The following is a 22,881-nucleotide window of genomic DNA, read 5'->3' as shown; positions in this document are numbered from 1 at the left end:
AGGGATAAGGAGATCGAACTGCAGTAACGTCACATTGATGAGTCTTACATAAGTGGATACAACTTGGACCTACACCTTCCCCTTCCTTGTGTCGGTAACTCCTACCACAACGTCTGAAATGAACAGTTTCACTACATCAGTAAGTGGTGGTCAGAACTGAGAAAGGGTCAGAATGATTGAAGGATGACTCAGGTGCAGGCCTTTCAAGAACACTAAACTCACCTACTTAGCTACCTCATAGTGTGACGTTAAGTGCTGTGTAGGAGTTGCGTGGTACTGGTAGTATTAGATCAGGCAACATTTGATTACACTCAATTGGCAAACTATTTAGAGCGATGTAGGCCACCGCTATTCCGAGATGTACAAGAAAAGTAAAGATTCATTTCATGTTAGTGTGTTTGCGATTATTTAAGTACCAGCATGAAGATGACGCACGTAGGCCTGCCTACTCTTGTGCCAAAGGGGAAGAGATCCATAACCTCGGTTTAAAGCATTAACTAATGACATATATGAAACATATGTAACTTGAGAATGATATAGTATTACCTCCTGTGACTTTTCATATGCAGTGCATATGATATATAAACCAAGATGACAAGGGCTTCCATATTTGGCTTACCAAAAGGATGTATTGTAGAGGATGTGGGAGTTGAGCAACGTTCTCCACTCAGGTAATGACAACCAATAGGAACGCAAGGGAGTGCTCAAACACGCTCACTCATGGAAGAGGCAGTACCAACACAGCACACCTTCTGATTTTGATGAAGCGCGGACTGCAATTGTATTTATTGGGAAATAGCAGCGTCGCGAACAGGAATCCGGAATCAAATCGTCGGCTCGCAGAAGAGGAGGCAGGTGACCGTCTACGCAGGCAGATCCACCTCCGCTTGGCAGTCTGAACGCAAGGCACATCGTTTGAAAACTACTGTTGTTTATTAGTCCTTTATTGTCGTAATATATGTTATATATTTAACTACATGACTTTTAATTTAATTGTTTAGCTAGTCAGTTCTCCCTCCGAGATGGATAACGCGCACACTAAATCCGCATCTGAAGTTTTAGAAAACTTTAGTGTGAATGAAAACACTGGACTCACCCTTGAACAAGTGAAATCCAATTTAGAAAAATATGGATCTAACGGTGAGTAGCAAACATTGTTTATGATGTTGTATTTTCACTGTTATTCAGTTTACCTGCGTGAGTGTTGAATGCAATTCGATCACGGGCATGGGTATCATTGCCCAGTTTAGGGAAATTGGTGAAACTATTTCCCCGCGCCTTACTGTAAAACGCACAGGTTGAAAACACGAATATCAGTCTTCTACAGCCTGCAATTGTTCCTTCCAGCCTACATATTTAGACTGGTCTTATGTGTGAGGCTACTCGCCGCTATTTTGAAGTCCTTTGTCGTACTTTACCGAGCTATATTGCGTTTCTCGCTCTGCACAAAGTTGTGTGTGTGCGTGGGAAGGACGCACGATCGAGTAACTGAACCCGAACGCTTTTCATCACGGTTACGGACTATGTGTAAAAACGAACCAGATTATTAATAGGATATGCTATTAATCTAACGCCTGTATTGAGGCAGGAAGTATATCACATCTGTTTTGCAATGCATTTATGGGGAGGCTTTAGGTTATAATAATCATGTCACGTTCATTAACGACAACATATTAAGAATATTATTGTGTAATACTGTAACAGTTTCAATTTGGGTTTTATGCTATGTTAGGCTACTGTATCAAGGGGAAGAGAGTGGCAATAAGTGATATTTTGGGTGATAATTCTGTATTCCACTATGACACCCCCATTTGGAGGGACATGGGAGGCCAAAACGACATGCTTAACACAGCACACCCACATAGTTAGTGCCATAATGACAATGAGAACATTTGATCAAATTAGGAAACTCTCTTACTCTACTTCTGAGAGACAGCTATACGTGTGTGAGATCTGCATGCAAAATTCCAGGGCCATCGCTCAATGTGCACAAGGGGTTTTTGTAGGCTACAAGGTGTTGATGCTGCAGCAGCATAATGTTTAACTTCTTTTGTTCCATGAGTTTATTGGATTTAATCCCCCCAGCTAAAGCCCTAATCTAGAATGTAGACCTGGTGCTCTTTAATTTGTGTTGTATTGAACTTGGCACCTGTCAACACCGTTACTACTTTCCTTCTGAGTCTATGGCCTGCCGTTCATTTGCATGGTGGCTTGTGTCGTTAAGCCATAGAGGAGAGCCACTGTGTTGTCAGAGTGAAACAGCAGTCCTTTGTTGCACAGACTGTGGCTTTGATGACTTCATGGAAAAATAAGTCTTGTTGCAGATAGCATCTTAAACTTTTAGCTGTGTGAACTGACTTCCTCTCTGTGTGTGCTCTTGCGTGTGCAGAGAAATGCTTAAGGGAATACCCTTTCCTTTCTTGGCTGTAAACCAGGGTCACGTTCACCATTGCACAACATTGTGGAACATTCAGATATAAATATATTGAGTAGAACAAACATGCCTATCTGACATGTAGAATAAGCAATCTTGTCAGTTCTATTCATGACGTTTCTATCTGCAACATTCCACACTGTTTGCCTATTGAACGTGTCCTATGTCTTTCTCAACACAGCCAACAACACATTAAACAGCTGTGTTGTTGTTATTAGCTGTTTTAGTAGCTACATGTCTCAGCTGAGTATGTGTGGAGAATACTGAATGGCTCATTCCCTCTACTGACAAACCGACCACAACCTACCTTTGTTGTTGGCTGCAATGACTTGATGTGAGTTTGGTGTTTGTTGCAGGGAGGGAGCCACTGTTCTGTGTGTGTGTGGGCGGCATGCATTTGTTACAAATCCTCCATGATTACTTCTCTCTATCTCTCTGACACGAGGACAGGTTGTTTCCATAAAGGAGCTGTGCAGTAGACTTATTATATAGCCATAATCATTACACAAAGACAACATGGCCACAAACAAACAAGTCCTGTAATCTAACCTCTGGGGGGTACCTGGACAGGCTGGCCTGTCCTTAGAGGAAGGCTGATAAGGGCATATTTGTGGCAGAGAAACGTCTATTGAATAATAGATTGGGGGGTACAGTAACCAAAAAAGGTTATGAACTAGGGAAACCCCCTCTGATCACTTTGTTTCCTGCTCTGCTGTAGTAGGCACTAGCAGCGTTCCAGTGGGAGATATATGGCGTGCCAGTTTTGTAGACACAGGCATAACATTCCTACGGGAGGCCTATTTCACGCTATGTCTGGCCCTGGAACTCCCCTGGATGGAGTGTCTTACCACCGGGGTCGTGTTCATTAGGAACCTAATGGAAACTAAAAAGGACTGGTCTATATGGTCTTGCTCTTTTTGTGTTGTAAAATGTTTTGCCACGTGTATTCCCTAATTATCACGACCATGGGCAATGGAGGGGAGACCCCATTTTTTAAAATCCAGATCGTCACCTTTGGTATTACTGTCCGAGGTTAAAGATGAAACCAATGCCCTGGCAGTGGTGGTTGGTGGCTTTTGTTATCGGAGCTTAGTACACAGACTTTAGGTTTTAGGCCTGTTGTTTCTGCCCTCACCCCTAGTCAAACCTGTGCTATCATTATGGAGGCCATATCCTCTTTTATTTTGAAACTGTTAGGGGTGGGAAATCATTTTTGTTATGGCTTTCTGGTCTGAGGTCAGACTAGACCAAAAGTTTCAACAATGTGTTTTATCTCCTACTCAAAACTGGGACGTTTGGTAGGTTGATGACTTGAATATGGTCAACTTGGTTGTCAGTTAATGAGTTGGCTTTCATTATTCGTTATATACACAGAGTGACAAACACTAACAAGCAGAGTATTTCTCTTTCCTTCCTGTTAAGAGGAACAGCCAAACTAGTGAAATGGTTTTGCACTAACATTACAACTTTCTACTGTGAAACAGGATGTTCTACACTAGCTGATGTGGTCTCTTCACTACTATCTTGAAAAGGGCATTTCAAGCAACCTTGATCTCGATCTCTCAAATGTCAATGCATGTGATTTCTCCCCCCAAAAAATTGCAGCAATTAATTTTCAGAAATAAAGTGATTTGATTGATCAAACTGTACTTGTTTTTGTGTGTTGACTTGGTACATTGACAGCAGCTCCCAACTGTACTTGTTGTTTTTTTGTGTGCTACTGGTGTGCTGAGATCAACTCCTAGCTCCAGATGCATCATGTTTTAGGTACAGTACTGTAGTTGGCTGTAGCTGTGTTGGTCCCACTCCCAGATGTTGGAAAGTTGGCCGGGTCTCAGCGCCTCGGTGACCTTCTCTACAAAGCCATGAGGGGAGGCGGTGGTGGGAGGTTGCAACACATACAGCCGTACACACTTGCGCGCACAGCCTCTCTCATAAGCAATTCATGTGCACAGCCAGACATACACACTCACTTTTTGTCTGCTGGTGTGACTTGTGAAGACTGCAACTCAGTGTGTGCATCGTAAAAGAAGACACTCTGAACGTGCAGTGGTGGACTTACCATTAGGCAGAAGAGGCAATTGCCTCAGGCCGCACATCAAGGGGCCTTGTGAGCTGGGCATAGTCTTTTATTTTTTTTTCATACTAGTAATCTATTTTACAAAATAATTTCTCCGCTTGAGCCCCCCCATGCTCCCCTCGCGTTCCCGTACATTGTTTCACACGATGTGATTGCAAACGTGACTTTCATTGAAATGAAGCTGCTTTCAGGATGGGGCAGGAAAAATAAACATGTAATTTTAACCCCAAAAATTGTTAACGCATTTCTTAAGTAAAAAGACAGGTGCTGCTGATTTAATACTGCAATCTTGTCGAGGCAGAGGGCATGTATGGTGTAGCCCATGTATCTGATTCTGTCTGACCAAAAAGAGTATGGCATGTCATTATTTTTGGCCAGACAACATCAGATACACAGGCTACATATTGTAAGACAGAGGTGCTGTTTCGCTCGCTCTCACGCTTTCTCCAGTGAGATCGTTTCAGCCAATTGCGAATTGAAAGAAAGTTGGCGGGTTCACAGTGTACTGTTTGGATGCTGGAATTATTTTTGGAAGAACGTGCGAAGGTCATCTACCTTTTTTGAAGTGATTTGTTTGACAATCAGATGGAAACGTGACTGGTTGTGTTCATGGCAGATTAAAAGGTAATATGTTTTTACAGTTAAATTACATGTCTTTACTACAAAAACCCATAGTAATCACTAGGTCCGCCCCTGTGAATGTGCTAGAAAGGACGTTGTTGCTTTGAGAACTTGCAGCAGCGTAAGTGGTGACTTGCGTGTGCAGCATGCACGCCCACCCCCATAGATAGTGGTTCAATTTGTACCCCTGTGTTTGTAAGGGAAATGGGCAAGCAAGCTGATGCTGCCGACTTATGTTAGTAAAACATAAAACCTAACCCTACCGTAGGTAAAACATAGACCCTAAACCACAGGAGTTTGGTGGCACCTTTATTGTGACCAACCAGCTTGGCAACAACTGAATTGTGTTTTCTTTTGCCAACGTTCACTGACACCGGCCATATTCAACGGGTGTTGAGCGGTCGTAAATTCGTCAGTTATTCTGTGCTCTGTCACACTTACGAGAAGGCTCTGAAATCGGAATAGATAGCCAGAGTGAATTTACCAGCTACGTCTATCAACAGTTGTCACAGTGACATCATGAACATTTCAATTGAAATGGTTACTTGCATAGTGGAGTCTTTTGTTTAGACATGTAGCTAGCTAAACAATGAGTCATCATCCAAATTCATAATGTTACTACCCTGCATGAATCTGCAGATAGTTAACCGACCAGGTTCAATGTTAGCTAGCTAGCTAACATTAGGCTATAACTAGCAATGCAAATGGCTCTGAGATACGTATAATATTACTACACAGATCATACACGTAACGTTAGCGAGCCAGCTAATGTTAGCTAGCTAGCTAACAGTACGCTTTAACATATGATGAACTACTTTCTGGCTAAATTAGAAACGTGTAATATCTGAAAATGTAGCTAGCTAAACTATTTTACCCTTGTACATGGATGGACACTTCTCCCCCCCTGTCACAGATTCCATGGTTACCCTTAGTTTGAAGATGTAATCCGGAGACAGGTGTTTTATCTTTTTGACTCCCTCTGCATATTTGCAATCAAACGCCAGAATTTTCTCCATCTCCTTAGCTCAAAACTCGGTCCTCCAGAAAGTGGAGAGCAACACTTTTGCAGTTGTACTATATGATATATAAAAAAAAATAAAAAAAAGCTGTGTTAGAAAGAATTACCTACACATACTGACCAGCTCATGTTATAGACAGAAACGACCTACATGGCAGACCAATCCAAACTCCTCCCTCGGCATGTTCAGCCCACCCATTATCTCAGCCAAACATGGCTAGCGGGAAGGTTCCTGGCTTTTTTGTGTGGCTAAACCAACTAGGCTCCTGATTTAACAATTGTATTTACAGATGGCATACACATTTGTTATTAAGGCACAGGAAAGTGCACATGTTCCAGAAGGCATTTATGCCCAAAAACACAAATGCTCTGAAGTAGTGACACACGCCTAGTTTACTGAAACGAGTCACAATTGGGGAGGATTGGCTCGTGGTTATGGCTGGAGCGTAATGGTGTCGAATACAACAAACACATGATCAAACGCATGGTTTCCTTGTGTTTAATGCCATTCCATTCCAGCCATCATTATGTGCAAAGCTGTCAAAGCAACGTGTGGCTACTTCGAAAAATCTCAAATATATTTTGATTTGTTTAACACTTTTTGGTTACTACATGATTCCATATGTGTTTCTTCATAGTTCTGATGTCTTCACTATTATTATACAATGTAGAAAATAAAGAAAAACCCTGGAATGAGTAGGTGTTTCCAAATTTTTGACTGGTACGGTATATAAAACTCCATGTTTTGATGTTTGTTCCTCAAATGGTATTAGGGTTTGGCTTCTGTTAAAACATCCTGTTTTATTTTAATACTGTAGATATAATATATCATTGGGCAATACATTACTCAATATTACTGTGTAACCATGACTCTTACTCACATTTATTACTATTTCCTTGTTGGAAAAGGAGCATAGAGTTGATGCATATCCTGTGACACAGCTCTTTGGTATGTGTCCAACCCTGACTTCCACTGTAGAGTATGGGAGTTCAACCTGGTCTCAGAGCAAAACATATAATATGTTACTGAAATCTGTGCCATACCATTTAGTATGATATTTTTCATTACAGTGGCCTACCAATGTAATAGGGGGTCGTACAATATAATACGAATTCTAGGATGTCTAGTGCAAATTGCAATTCATACAATATTATGAATTTGCAATACCTTATGTTAGAATTCCAATTTGTTGTGGCTAACGTTAGCTAGGTGGCTAGGTCACCAACTTTAGCTAGGTCACAAGCTAGGCTAGGAGTTAGTGGAATGGTTAGCTAACATGCTATGTAAGTAGTTGGCTAAAGTTTCCCGTGATGAGATTAGAACATGCAACCTTTGGGTTGCTAGACATTTGCATTTTATGCCCGACCGACCACCCTACTTTAGTTTTCGCCTTAAATAACCTACTGTCTTATCCAACATAATGTCATGCTAAACGGATCAAATAATGTAACATATTATACTAAACAGAGTTACAGGGATTCTAGTAACATATAATACGTTTTGCTCTGAGACCAGGCTGGAGAGTTGCCAGTTATCTACTATTTCCTGTCATACTACTTCCTGTCAAACTAACCCTGCCCCTTACACACTTGCACTCTTCATATCACTGTTTATTATTTTAATTATATTGCAATGCAACTGCAAATAATGATATTATTCCTTCCTGTTTTAAATAGATCATATTTATATAACATTTTGGACATGTCTATCGGAGATCTGAACGGAGACGCGAGTTTAACAGAATGTCTTTAGTCCTTGAGGTGATGTCTGGCTCTGTTCTGTTATGCATTACTCTGCAGAGTATCAGGGATCCTGTGCTAACTTGTCCCTCTTTTTTGATTCTCTCCTCCCACCTCTGCAATCAGTCACAGACTCACTGCAGCCTTCTTGAGATATATGTTGAGTCACTGAGCTAAGCAGAAGCAGCTCAGAGCTGAGCTGCACACACGCACCCACATATGTTTGATCAGCCATTCAGTCAAACTGATTAACCCTCATACTACCAACATATTTTAGAGACATGGATTTCCATGAAACTATTGGGAAAAAACAACAATCATACCAAAATATCAACTTATCATGAAAACATCATTAGACATGTAAATAATGTAATAATCTGTAAAAATATATAACCTAAACAGCATAATTACAGGACATTTGCATATTCTGTAAAACAAAAATATAAATGTTCCCTTTAAATAATGTGCAGCTTTTTTCCAAAGTACCATACACATTAGTACTAAAAAGCTGATGTACAATTTTGATCATTTAGTTATTTTTTATTTTTTATTTAAAGTAATTGTAAACGTTTGTCATTTATGTGGTAAATAACAGAGCTGGATAGTGGACCCAACCTCAATGTAAGCTGTTTTAGCATGCCCATTGCCATTGAGGGCTTCCACCATTTTGAAGTAGGCAATTGGGTGGGGATTCCTGAGTTGGGAACAATCAGTGAATGATCACAGCGTTGTCTTCATTTTCAAATTGGGTGCTATGGTTTCTAAATGGTGTTAACAGTGCCATCTAGTGGCCACAATAAATGGTTCAGGACTCCAACACTGCAGGTGGCGATAAATCACCAAAATAAGATGTATGCATTTATCAAACACAAAATAAGAAAATTGACTACTTCAAAATGGAGATTGCCTCAATGGCGCTGCCCGTGTGTTCACAGCCGTATAATGGGACCGATTTTTATAATGATAATTCTGTATCTCTATCCATCTCTGTGGGTAAAAACGACTGCCATTTAAAGGGCCAGTACACCAACATTTTAAATGTACTTAATTTTATTGACAAAGTGATCCATCCATTGCTCCTGAGAGACCACCAAAAATGCCGCTTTGTTTTATGTATTTACTTAAAAGGATGCTTCAGGATTTTGGCAATGAAGCCCTTTATCTACTTCAGTCAGATGAACTCATGGATACCCTTTTATGTCTCTGCCTCTAGCATGAAGGAAGGTAGAGGTAGTTTCGTGAGCCAATGGTAACTAGCATTAGCGTCATGACTGGAAGTCTATGGTTATCTACTAGTATGTTAGACGTTACATAGAGTTCTAGTCATCGTGCTAACGCTAGTAATCAATTGCTCAAAATGCTAGTTAGCAACTTCCTTCAGATTGCACGCAGAGACATGGAAAGGGTATCCATGAGTTCATCTTGGGGGGGGGGGGGGGTCGAGTGGGCAGATAAGCCTGGTGTGAAATCAGTTCTGGGCTTTTGAGAGAAACATCTGGCCTGTCACAACAGTGGCCCTGATTCATCTTCCTCAGTAACCCCACCCGTAGCAGTGTTGACAAAGTGTTTGTTTCTGGTTTTCAGGGATACAGTATTTTCAACCTAACTTCCGTTTCTCCTGAAAAACGGAAGTGGGGACTCCGCGCAGGCGTCTTTCTACGCCTGCTACATTAGATTAGTCACCCTGATTATGATACTCCCATACAGATACTGTGAGTACTCCCCATCTGTACCTCCATATTGTAGTGTAGTAATGACTGACTGACCTACTGACTGAACTTCCTCCCCTGCCCTCACACTGACCTGATAGGGGCTATCCCATCAGGCAGTCACACAGACACTTACACACTCGTGCTTATACACCCCTGCCTCTCCTGGGAATGAAGGTGCACCCTCCTACAACCTCCATTTCTATTAATATGAATGATTAAATGAGTGACATCCTTGGAGTAGTCACACTATCATAGTGTGTTAAAGTCTATGGCCCTTAGCATTCACATCTAATACATGATATGGTTAATGCATGCAGACCTTTGAGACAGACACAGGAAGGTGCAAGAGTTCACCATTGTACCATTTCTAGACCTGATTTGTATTCCCACAGCATAGCCACTGTGTCAGACTGGCTGGGTCTCTCTCAGACGGAGTGCTATAGCTGACTGCTCTGCTATTTATTTGAATAACAGTGGCTATTTTTGAGTGCAGCACTAGACCAACTCTACGGGCAGACCGAGGGCATCTCCTGGCCACCCGTTTATTATCCCACTGTAAAAGTATTTTATTTAACCTTTTTTATTTTTTATGTATTTATTTACCATTTTATGTATCTAGGCAAGTCAGTTTTAAGAACAAATTATTATTTACAATGATGGCCTAGGAACAGTGGGTTAACTGCCTTGTTCAGGGGCAGAATGACAGATTTTTACCTTGTCAGCTAGGGGATTCGTCCACCAACCTTTCGGTTACTGGCCCAACGCTCTAACCGCTAGGCTACCTGCCGCCCCGTATTTAACTAGGCAAGTCAGTTTAAGAACATTCTTATTTACACTGACGGCCTGGTAACAGGGCTCCTGTGGGGATGGGGGCTGGGATAAAAAATGTAGGACAAAACGCATGATGAGAGACCTAACACAGCATGTTAGCAACACAACATGGCAGCAGCACAACATGGTACAAACAGACAATAGCACAAATGGAAAGAAGGTAGAGACAACACTACATCACGTGAAGCAGCCACAAGTGTCAGTAAAAGTGTCCATGATTGAGTCTTTGAATGAAGAGATAAAACTGTCCAGTGTAAGTTTATTATTATTATTTTTTCTGTAGCTTGTTCCAGTCGCTAGCTACCGCGTACTGAAAAGAGGAGCGATCCAGGGATGTGTGCTTTGGAACATTAACAGAATGTGACTGGCAGAACGGGTGGAGGATGAGGGCTGCAGTAGTTATCTCAGATACGGTTGAGTGAGGCCTAAGAGGGTTTTATAAAGGCCAGCATCGGCAGTAAAGTTCACTCGGTTTCAGAGATGAGGTGAGCTGTAGCTCTAGTCTACGGGGTTACGACGGTGAGCTCGCTGCTAGATACCCAGAGATCCACGGTGTGTCCCAAATGACACCCTGTTCCCTATATAGTGCACAACTTTTGACCTATTCCCTAAATTGACCTATTCCCTGGTCAAAAGCAGTGCATTATATAGAGAATATGGTGCCATTTGGGGTAGTGTAGAGATTTATCAAGTTCCTACAGTATGCACTGCATAAGATATTTTGGGTGTTTTTTTTTCTTTTTTTCGGTCAGACGTTGGCGACGTTATCCAAAGAAACACCGTTTTCCAGTAATGTCCACAAGCCAATTAGCCATGGCAAACGTTCACCTTTTTACAGTTGAGGTTGAGGGCCTCGACATTCTAGCCCTGTTGCTGTGCTTTCCATATTATTATGATGTGTAGTTTATTAGTCTGTCTAATGATTAGAGCTGTAATGCTTTTAAAGGAGAAATTAAGGAAGTGTAAGTGCGTCTGAGTGTACTAAGAAGCTATAGTGAAAGCTACTCTATCAGCACATCCCATGTCCTAGTCATGATGGTACATTTCCTGTTGCTTCTCCTGGCTCTCTGTTACTATCTCTGATCATCAGATCTGGGTTCAAAAACTATTTGAAGTCTTTCAATTACTTTAAACATTTGCTTTAACCTGTCTGGAGTACCAGGTGGACAGGGTTTGCACTTTTGCAAATATTCCATTTGGCCCATTGCAACAGGAAAGCTTGATCAAGCCCCGCTAAAGTATTAAATTATTTCAAATACTAGTTGAACCCAGGTTTGCTGTCCACGGTCTTGGACATGGATCCCTCTGTTCTGTTGTTGGCTACTGTAACCAGGAAGTGGTTCCCCTCTGGTTGGACTGGTAGTGTCAAAACAGGCTGGCTCTTGTTTTCAGTCTGTCTGGGCGTGGGGGCATAAGAGTTTGGGGGGGGGGGTGGGGGTGCAGAAAAGGAGAGCAAGCGAGAGAGAAAGGGAGAGCCAGCAAGAGAGACTGAGGGGAAAAAAGAAAGAGGCGTGGTGAAGTCTGTTGGAATGTGCCTGGGCAGGCTGAGGCTGACACAACCCAGATGACAACAGTAAGGAGGGAATCCTTGGCACAGTGCGCTGGGGAACCCCATTCAACCCCTCCAGCCCTCCCTCCCTTGCTCCTGGCTAGCAAGCCTCCCTTTGTCTCTTTCCAGGCCAGCAGTACTAGGAACTGCAGCCAGCCTTACACAAGTGGGGAGGCACAGTAAGAGGGACAAGGGCTTATTAAGACTGGCGGTACAAGGAAAACAGCGGGACAGTTGCCTCTAGTTTGCACAGACATTTCAGGAGCCTCTGGCACAGTGCACTGAGAGGTTCTCCAAAAGGGTTTACCATGTTCAGCTCAGAGAACTCACCTTGAGTCTCTATATGACTAAATACATTCTCATTTACTTTGAGTCATCGTAGCTATACCGATTACTCTGTGAGAAGGAGGCAAAAATTATGATGAAAAGACGCTACAAAATATTTGACAGATAATTGGTTAGGAACTAAGAAGAAATACCAAGCTGTAGGGCTATGACTGAAATTGCTTATTTTTTTGCATTCACTAGTTGATATTTATGGTGCAGTTTTCAATGACAGTTTTCTCTCCTCTGCTTCATCTTGCCCCTCCACTTTGCCTACTCGAATAACATAATCAGTGGAAACATAGAAAGACAGACTGTTCTTCAAAGCACAATACCCCCCTTTGTATTGCTACAAACCATTACATTGTCAATGTACTGTACGGACCCAGTCAATACAAAGCAATTTAATTAAAGGGTATTTTAACATGAAATGATCAAAATACTTCTACTTTTTCCTTTCCTTCTGGTTAATCAGAAAGTTGGTAGGAAGAACTCAAAAGATCCTGATATAACTCTAATTCCAATGGTCCTGAAATTGTATTCTTTTTTTCCCCCGTGGAATGTGTGTGACGTTAGATCCCCATGTGAAACCTCCGATGCAGTTCCTACTGTAGCAGAATCAAAACACTGTTTCAAAAGACAGGATTTTCATCATGCTTTTAAACTGCCAGGATCTCCAGTATGACTTTAGAGTAAGCTGTTTAGCACTCGATGTGAGTTTGTTGGTGTGCTGACCACAGTATTGATGGATGCTTGGTGCTGTAAAGAGGGGTGGTTGTGAGGTGGTTCATTGTAGGCCAGCTGCAGTGTGTTCTGCTGCCTGTCTCCCTCCCACACGCTTCCTGCTTTGCGTCCATTGCCACACACACACACACCCGCACGCTCAGGCCTGGGAAGTGACTAAACAACAGTAAACACCCACACTCCATGTGTTACACAGCACATATACACACTCCATGTGTTACATGGGACATACACTCCTTGTGTTACACAACACACACACACCCGTTTGTTACACAGCACTCAAATTGTACAACTACGTAAGTACATTAATTTCAGTATTCAAAAAATCTAATCGTCGTCAGTTTGTCTATCAAATTTCACAGTACATGACGCTCAGCCTCATCAATTACAGTACCGGCCTCATCAATTACAGTACCAGTCAAAAGTTTGGACACCACCTCATTCCAGGGCTTTTCTTTATTTTTTACTATTTTCTACATTGTGGGCTGAGCCTTTTGCCTAATGGTGTTTTTGAGGTTGAGTAACTGCAAGATCACGGTCGAATCAGGGGCTGAACATGTTTTTAATTCTCATTTTCTTTATGGGGGTGTGTTTGTTAACAATATCACTGAAATAAAAAAAGAATGTTCAAGCTTCTTCGACAGAGGGGGATCAAGCTGATTCTATACTAATTTACAGAGGCCAGAATAAGTTTACCAAGCGTCTGATAAATCAGGACAGGACGTTTCACTGAGCAGTCATTACGAACACAGGCTGTGAAACAGTGATCCCTAAGGTCATTTCAAAAAACACCAGACTGATAACTATCACGATTATTTGTGAGGACAATGTCAAGGAGAGTAGCCTTTCCTTGGTGTTTGGGGTCGTACCTTGTGGGATTGGTAATAATCTGAGAGAGATTTAGGGAATCACATTGTTTTAAGACTTGGTCAGGTGGTTTAAGCATGTCCAAGTTTAGGTCACCTAGCAGGACAAATTCAGACTTAGGGCCGGTAGGGTATAGGCTGGTGCTGATGGACGACGATAACACCCAGCAACAGTCAACAAAGAGCTAGTAGAAAGCTTAATGCTTAAAACCAACAAATCAAATTGTTTGGGGACAGACTTGGTGGAGACAACCGAGCACTGAAGGTGTTCCTTGGTAAAGATTGCCACTCCACCACCTTCGGAAACCATAATACACATGTCAAACACATTTCAAAGCCTATTCTAAGTTAATCAAATGTATTAACGTGTCTTTGTTTGTTCTGTTCCCCCTCCCTCTCTCTGTTTTACTCTTTCCCTCTCTCTCATTCCAACTCTTTCTTTCTCCTCTCTCTCCATTCCTCCATGGATATGGTGATGTGACACTGACAGAGCTCCCAGCTGAAGAAGGTAAATATTGACCTTTCCAGTGTGATTCTGGTGCCTCCTTTTACAAGCTGACAATTAGCCCTATAGCCTCGGGATCATCTGTGTTGTACTAGAGAGATACAGTTAGGGAAAACCCTCAGAGTACACACTGACTGTTGTAGCACTACCCATATAGATACAAAGACACACCGTCAGTAGAACAGGGCGCCATAACTGGAAGAACACAAGTATGCCTATAGAAGTCCCATAGCATCAACAGATGGGGAGCTATATTTACTGTAGTTCAGATTATCATATGTACAGTACTTTCAGGCCTTGACTAAGTTGTTAGGCATGTGTGACACGATGTATAGCCGGACAGCCATGTGACTGACTATATCTCGCTGTGTGTGTATTGCAGGCAAGTCCCTGTGGGAGCTGGTGGTGGAGCAGTTTGAGGACCTCCTGGTCAGGATCCTATTGCTAGCTGCCTGCGTCTCCTTTGTAAGTAACCACTGTACACAAGAATACCCATCAACAGGATGCATCGCTGACTGCTGCTCATCACGGTCTCTCTCTGTTTGCGCCACTCATTCATATTGCATATTGAATGTTTTGGGCTTTTGCACAAGTGGATGCGTCACCGGACGTTTGGCTTTGCAGCTTGGCCGATAGTGACAACTAGTCTGCTCTGGCCTGACAGTGGGCATCACGTAGCCATAATGCTCTGGCCTGACAGTGGGCATCATGTAGCCATAATGCTCTGCCTGCAGACAGAGCTTAGCATACCACCTCTGTATTTCCAATAATATTGAAATGCCAATGGGGAAAGTTCAGACATTTGAAATTCCTAGATCTTCCTCAGCTCTGTCTGCTTTTTATAAATCTCTGAAGCTGGAGACTCTTACCTCCCTCACTAGCTTTAAGCACCAGCTGTCAGAGCAGCTCACAGATCACTAAACCTGTACATTGCTCATCTGTAAATAGCCCATCCAATCTACCTCATCCCCATACTGTATTTATTTATTTATTGTTCCTTTGCCACCCAGTATCTCTTCTTGCACATTCATCTTCTGCACACCCTACCATTCCAGTGTTTAATTGCTATATTGTAATTACTTTGCCACCATGGCCTATTTATTGCCTTACCTCTCTTATGCTACCTCATTTGCACATGCTGTATATAGATTTTTCTACTGTATTATTGATTGTATGTTTGTTTATTCCATGTGTAACTCTGTTGTTGTATGTGTCGAACTGCTTTGCTTTATCTTGGCCAGGTCGCAGTTGCAAATGAGAACTTGTTCTCAACTAGCCTACCTGGTTAAATAAAGGTGAAAAAAAAATAAATACTGCATAATATCACTTTAGTATTTTGAATAATACCAGATAACCTGCACTCTGACACATACAATTCCTTGAAGTGGAACTGACAGTTTTTTTTTTTTACTACTTTGCAGATATGAAACACAGACAATACCACTCAATATATCTAATTCCCAGTTTATGCTACAAAACCAACTTTATAAGAGGTTTTAAAAATAGGTTATTTTTGATTTATTTTACCTTTATTTAACTAGACAAGTCAGTTAAGAACAAATTCTTATTTTCAATGACGGCCTAGGAACAGTGGGTTAACTGCCTTGTTCAGGGGCAGAACGACAGATATGTACCTTGTCAGCTCGGGGATTCAATCTTGCAAAAAGGTTACTAGTCCAACGCTCTAACCACTAGGCTACGCTGCCGCCCCCAATATTTCACTCAACATTCCATGATCTACAGTAAGGCATTGTTGGCAGAATAGATTGATGCCGTTCAATGCATGAGTCATATAATTCACCAATACGTTTCTTGGTAGTCCAAAATATATTGCTAACAGTTTGTAAATCAGCTGGCCTGGTACAGTACGTTGTTTGCTGCCTCCATTTGGGATGCACTGTTTCAGTTTCAATGGCTCAATATTTTGGACAGAAACGGACAAATGTAACTAAGGCTAGGAATGTTAATACAATGAAACTAGCAAGGGCAATGATCATAACGTGACTAATAGGCTAGCTTATCTATTTATGTAGCAAGCTAAAAACACGCAGCCTAATTTTAGCTATATAGCTAGCTAGCTGCTAGGAGAATGTCATTTCATGCCATTGGAAGTGGGTGAGTGACTGACTTTCCCCTCATGTCGTTTTTCGGTGGCTATACACAGCTAGAGATGCAGGTGTTATTTGGTTAGCTAGCAAGAACTTGAACGACTGTTATACAGTTAGCCAGACAATTTGCAAACGCAAGAGATATGCTATCTCCTCTGATTTCAGAGCACTCTTTTCTGAGCTCTGGTACACTCAGACCTGATGAAGTTACGAACTCTCAACACTTGCTGAATATGACCGATGTCAGTAAACGTAGGCAAAAAAAAGTAATAGTTAGTCAAGAACGCTCGAGATAACATGTAAACAGCCTAGCCAGCTCTGCTACAGTGAGTAAAATGGTCAGAGGGAGGTGTTCTCTCATCTGTGTCTGGAAGTAGCTAGCTAGACAGTTAGCTTAGGTGCTTGGTTGGGACAAGTATGCATTGGCAGAAGGATGAGGAGGCTACAATTCTCCATCGTTTATGATTGCAATTTATACGGTCAACTAGCTGAAAAACTGAGGTTTTATCTAATGTTCCTTCGTTAGATTTTAGTTCATCTTGCTCTGGCTAGCATTAGTTGTTGATGTGCATAACTGAGGCAGCGAGCCTACCTTTATGGTTGTTTGATCAATAGGACTGTAAAGTTCCCAAATGTAAGAGGACTCCCGTAGTGTTTAAATATTTGTGGAAATCCATTCAGGTGTATTTTGTGGCTTTTGTTGAATGCGTTCTAGCTAATGATCTAAAGTTGTGCTGTTGCAACTGCCTGTAAACACACAGTCCAGTTCAAGGTGAATGATGGCCGGCCAGTGTGGGAAAATGGCTTGTTTGTATAATGCCTGCTGTAGCTCTGATTGGCTATAGCACAACGGTCTGTGTAGACTCCGTTCTTGGACGAGACAGATGTTTTTTTGTATATTTTATTTGCTGCAGTGTCTATTAATTGTCCAAACGTTCGTCCGCTTTCCCACTCTATATTGCTATAGATTTTTCCCATAAATGCCTTACTATATGTAATTCCCAAACATTCTAAGAATTTATGAAACTGTGAAAATAACCATATCTAAGTGCTTGCTGGTCAGAAAATGTTTAGGAAAGTGTCATTCTTCCTGGGGGTGTACATGAACAGGTTTTAACAAGATTTCATGTTGCTAAAATGCTGTCAGTTCCACTTTTAAATAGTGACCCTGTTTTGGGCCAGATGGTAAGGTAGATGGGGTGAGTGTCATGACCAAGGGAACCCTGCCTGTATAATTATTTTATTTCCATCTATTACTGTTACTGTGCCACAGGATGGAATTACTGGGCAATTCTGGGAAGTAGGAAAAAAACGTAACATGTATATGATACAGTATCTGCACTAATTGCCTGTGTGTTGATCCTAATGCCTTGTGTTTAAGTGGGAGGCTGTGAGTCCAGACAAGCCTGGGGTGGATTGGGCTGCCTGCGTGTCTGCAGAGTTAGTTTTTCCTAATCTAAATTGGGCTGTCCCTACTTTTAATGTAAATGTGTTGTTTACAGTGAAACAGAGCCGCTGTTCCATTCCACTGATTTACAGCTTTACTAAACTCAGCAAAAAAAGAAACGTCCTCTCACTGTCATCTGTGTTTATTTTCAGCAAACTTAACGTGTGTAAATATTTGTATGAACATAACAAGATTAAACAACTGATACATAAACGGAGCAAGTTCCACAAACATGTGACTAACAGAAATGGAATAATGTGTTCCTGAGCAAAGGGGGGGTCAAAATCAAAAGTAAGTCAGTATCTGGTGTGGCCACCAGCTGCATTAAGTACTGCAGTGCATCTCCTCCTCATGGACTGCACCAGATTTGCCAGTTCTTGCTGTGACATGTTACCCCACTCTTCCACCAAGGCTCCTGCAAGTTCCCGGACATTTCTGGGGGGATTGGCCCTAGCCCTCACCCTCACGTGGTGACGTAGCCCTCACCCAGATGTGCTCAATAGGATTGAGATCCGGGCTCTTCGCTAACCGTGGCAGAACACTGACATTCTTGTCTTGCAGGAAATCACGCACAGAACGAGCAGTATGGCTGGTGGCATTGTCATACTGGAGAGTCATGTCAGGATGAGCCCCAGACCATGACGGACCCTCCACCTCCAAATGGATCCCACTCCAGAGTACAGGTCTCGGTGTAACGCTCATTCCTTCGCCGATAAACGCGAATCCAACCATCACCCATGGTGATACAAAACCGTGACTCGTCAGTGAAGAGCACTTTTTGCCAGTACTGTCTGGTCCAGCGACGGTGCCCATAGGCAACATTGTTGCCGGTGAGGACCTGCCTTACAACAGGTCTACAAGCCCTCAGGCCAGCCTTTCTCAGCCTATTGAGGACAGTCTGAGCATTGATGGAGGGATTGTGCGTTCCTGGTGTAACTCGGGCAGTTGTTGTTGCCATCCTGTACCTGTCCCGCAGGTGTGATGTTCGGAGTGAGCTGATCCTGTGCAGGTGTTACACGTGGTCTGCCACTGCGAGGACGATCAGCTGTCCGTCCTGTCTCCCTGTAGAGCTGATTTAGGTGTCTCACAGTACGGACATTGCAATTTATTGCCCTGGCCACATCTGCAGTCCTCATGCCTCCTTGCAGCATGCCTAAGGCATGTTCACACAGATGAGCAGGGACCCTGGGCATCTTTCTTTTGGTGTTTTTCAGAGTCAGTAGAAAGGTCTCTATTGTCCTAAGTTTTCATAACTGTGACCATAATTGCCTACCGTCTGTACGCTGTTAGTGACTTAATGACCGTTCCACAGGTGCATGTTCGTTAATGGTTTATGGTTAATTGAACAAGCATGGGCAACAGTGTTAAAAACCTTTACAATGAAGCTCTGAAGTTATTTGGATTTTTACTAATTATCTTTGAAAGACAGGGTCCTGAAAAAGGGACGTTTCTTTTTTTGCTGAGTTTATATACCAAGCAGACTTTGAGCCACAGGCTGGTTTCACTACAGCTCCCACAGCTTTACTATCGTTGCTGTCTGAACCTTGTAACTCCATTTTTGCACATTTTCATTGTCTTACATGTATTGAAGCAGTAGCTTTCCTCAATGTACTGAACATTTCATGACTAGGACCACAAATGTATTCAAAATAGCTTCTAAGGTTTCGAAACTGTATGTTCATTAATGGTAAAATATGGTAGTTTTTTTTTCAATTTCCTGAGAAGTTTTTGTTTTGGAGATGAGGTTTTCAAGCAGACTCTGAGCTGCCTAGGCTGGTTTCTCTACTCCTCCCACAGCTTTACTATATACTATTACACCAAGCAGACTGAGATACTTAGGCTGGTTTCTCTACAGCTCCCACAGCTTAACTATGTACCAAGCAGAGCTGCGTAGGCTGGTTTCACTACACCTCCCACATCTTTACTATATACTACACCAAGCACTCTGAGCTGCCTAGGCTGGGTTCTCTACAGCTTTACTTTATACTGTACTACACCACGCAGTCACTGAGCTACCTAGGCTGGTTTCTCCACAGCTTTACTATATACCAAGCAGAGCTGCGTAGGTTGGTTCCACTACAGCTCCCACAGCTTTACTATATACCAAGCAGCGCTGAGTCGGGTTCACTACTCAGCTTTCTGAGAGTACCATAATTTCCCCCTGAATTTGAGAGCGCCCTGTTTGAAACTCCCGCACATCCTTTGAGACTTGAATGCTGATGGATCCTTTATGGATCAATCCTATCAGTCAGTCATTTAAAACTGTTGTTGGAAAGGACAGTAGCAGTGACCTTTGCCAGGCCTCTCAGGAGAACAGCAACATGTGAGCTCTCGGTGCAGTGCCTGCTAGTGCTGGTGGAGAAAGTGACCTGCGGTAGTATCTGAAGGAGAGGCTAACCTATACAAGGGCCAAACCTCAATGTGGAACTCATTTGTGTGCCTATTTGAATATGTTAATGGAGATATTGACCTGCCCTGAATCTTTGCATGACATGATGATAATAAAGAGCCTTGTAACCAGGCGACAGGAGCAGAACAGAGGAGAAAGTGTTGCTGTGTTGTTTTGAAGCAGGCTCCAATATGATATAATCATATACTGTACATTACTATGGAGAGAAGTAGCAGAAGAGGGAGAATGCTCAAGTTTACCATTGTAGGCTCAATAGCTGTTATACTGGACACAATGCTTACGGATAGTTTTGTAACATTAAATACTGATAAGGCTATCTTTTTACTCTAATTGTTTTACTGATATTGTTGTTGAGCCAATTTGATCACTATTATCCATGTATAAGGATGGAGAGTATAGACCGGGCCATACCAAGTCAATCACTACAGGTTCAAAGGTAACAGAAGCTGTGCAGAGCTGCGTTGTAGTGTTAACACTCCCCGGAACATTTCACTTAAACTCCCCACCGGAGACCAGGGTTCAATCGACGCGTCCACCCTTCTCCCGCTTGCTTGTTTCTCCACCTCATTTCATTACTGTCTGAATAAAGTGTTAAAACACCCCAAAATATACACTGAGCGTACAAAACATTAGGAACACCTTCCTAATATTGAGTTGCACCCCCTTTTGCTGTCAGAACAGCCTCAATTCATCTGTGCATGGGCTCAACAAGGTGTTGAAAGCGTTCCACAGGGATGCTGGCCCATGTTGACTCCACTGCTTCCCACAGTTGTCATGTTGGCTGGATGTCCTTTGGGTGGTGGGCCATTCTTGATACACATGGGAAACTTTTGCGCTTGAAAAACAGCGTAAAAACAGCGTATGGCAGGAGGTACCAGGCATACCGGTCGAGACACACTCGACCGGTATGCCTGGTACCTCCTGCCATATCTCATTCAAAGGCACTTAAATATTTTGTCTTGCCTGTTCACCCTCAATGTCACACATACGTAATTTACATTTTTGTCGTTTAGCAGATGAGCGACTTACAGTTCTGAGTGCATACGTTTTCATACTGGTCCCCTGTGGAAATCGAACCCACAACCCCGGCGTTGCAAGCGCCACACGGGACCCCAATCCATGTCTCAAGGCTTAAAAATCCTTCTTTAACCTGTCTCCTCCCCTTCATCTACACTGATTTTAACAAGTGACATCAATAAGGGATCATGGCTTTCACATAGACAGTCTATGTCATGGAAAGAGCATGTTTGTTTTATCCACTCATTGTATTTGTTAAAGGTCACAAAGGCTCACCCATTAAACCGGTGTGAACATTTGTAGACTTCCTCCATTTGATTCTAAGGAAAGGTTAGCTTGCCTTTATTTATTTTTCCATGGCATTATGTGAGAAAGGAGTGTAGGTTTTGGGTTGTACAGGAAAGGAGGGAAATTCGAGTGGCCTTTGAATTTGGTTAAATTGGGCTCTCATTCTTCTCTTGTTCTCCTACACATCTTGGTAAACTGTCTTTGGCATTGGGTTTTTTCTTCCGTTTGTTGACGCTGTGTTTGGTTGGAACTTAGTCGGAAATCTGGACATTCAGTCAAAATAAGCCATCTGTCTGCGCTTTTTTCTTTTTTGTGGGGTGGTGTGTGTGTGTGAAGGATTTAGCTTTTTACTTTAACAATCTTAGGTGGAGATTTTTTAAATGTGTGTAGGAGTCGCTTAATGTATAAGTTTAGGTTTGTGGAAAAACCCCTGTGATAAGTTGAAATGGAGTCCTGCACTAATACCTTAAACCCTGTGTAAACCTGAGCCTTCTCATCTTGCTTCTCTCTCTAACTCTTGTCTGCTGAAACTAAAAAATATTCGCTTAGTGTCAGAATTGCAACGGAAACGTGTGTGTGCGTTTCAACTGGCTAGATAGGCTGAATGGAAGGATGCATCAGAAGGCGTTGCCCTCCATCAATGTTCTCTACACAGAGCAGCAGAGCGGAGTGAAGGGGATATTTGCGAGCCCCAAACGACTGTATGATGAGTTATCGACCGGGGCTTGAGCCACTGATCTGCCGTGCCTCGTTCGCCTCGCTCCTCCTCACTACTCAATACTCACTGTGGAGGGGATAACTTTTACTGGGATGTGGTTAAGCTCTGTATTATCACCAACTGTGCATCTCGTTGTCTCCTCTTCGAATCCACAGCATTCCAGTGGTGACTTTGTGCACCTTCTCTCCCACATACATAAGGACCTAGCTTTTAATGTTGTTAAAGTCCACAATTAACCTACAGGAATAAAAGGACAACCGGAATAGCTAATAGGGTGCCATTTGGGGCAGCAGGTAGCCTAGTGGTTAGAGCGTTGGACCAGTAACTGAAAGGTTGTTGCTCGAATCCCCGAGTTGACAAGGTAAAAATCTGTCGTTCTGCTCTTGAACAAGGCAGATAACCCACTGTTCCCCGGTAGGCTGTCATTGTAAATAAATTTTTTTTTTTTTCAAATGACAGATGTGGGATG

The 22,881-nt window shown here is 42.4% G+C and overlaps 1 protein-coding gene across 2 annotated transcripts in view; it reads left to right on the top strand.

The window, feature by feature from the left end:
• Nucleotides 1-727: 727 nt before the first annotated feature.
• The window catches only part of LOC139582974 (sarcoplasmic/endoplasmic reticulum calcium ATPase 1-like), an 83,205-nt gene continuing 61,051 nt past the window's right edge, over nucleotides 728-22,881 (top strand). For both annotated transcript variants that reach the window (XM_071413509.1, XM_071413520.1), the window contains exons 1-3: nucleotides 728-1,140; nucleotides 14,410-14,427; nucleotides 14,807-14,889. In XM_071413509.1, coding sequence (XP_071269610.1) covers nucleotides 1,023-1,140; nucleotides 14,410-14,427; nucleotides 14,807-14,889 — 219 coding nt within the window. In that variant the 5' untranslated portion in view covers nucleotides 728-1,022. The remainder of the gene's footprint in view (nucleotides 1,141-14,409; nucleotides 14,428-14,806; nucleotides 14,890-22,881) is intronic.

The sequence above is a fragment of the Salvelinus alpinus genome, chromosome 1 (assembly GCF_045679555.1).
Source record: "Salvelinus alpinus chromosome 1, SLU_Salpinus.1, whole genome shotgun sequence".
NCBI classification, from domain to species: Eukaryota; Metazoa; Chordata; class Actinopteri; order Salmoniformes; family Salmonidae; genus Salvelinus; species Salvelinus alpinus.
Note: the sequence above shows the minus strand (reverse complement) of the source record. Positions and strands in the feature narration are given on the sequence as shown.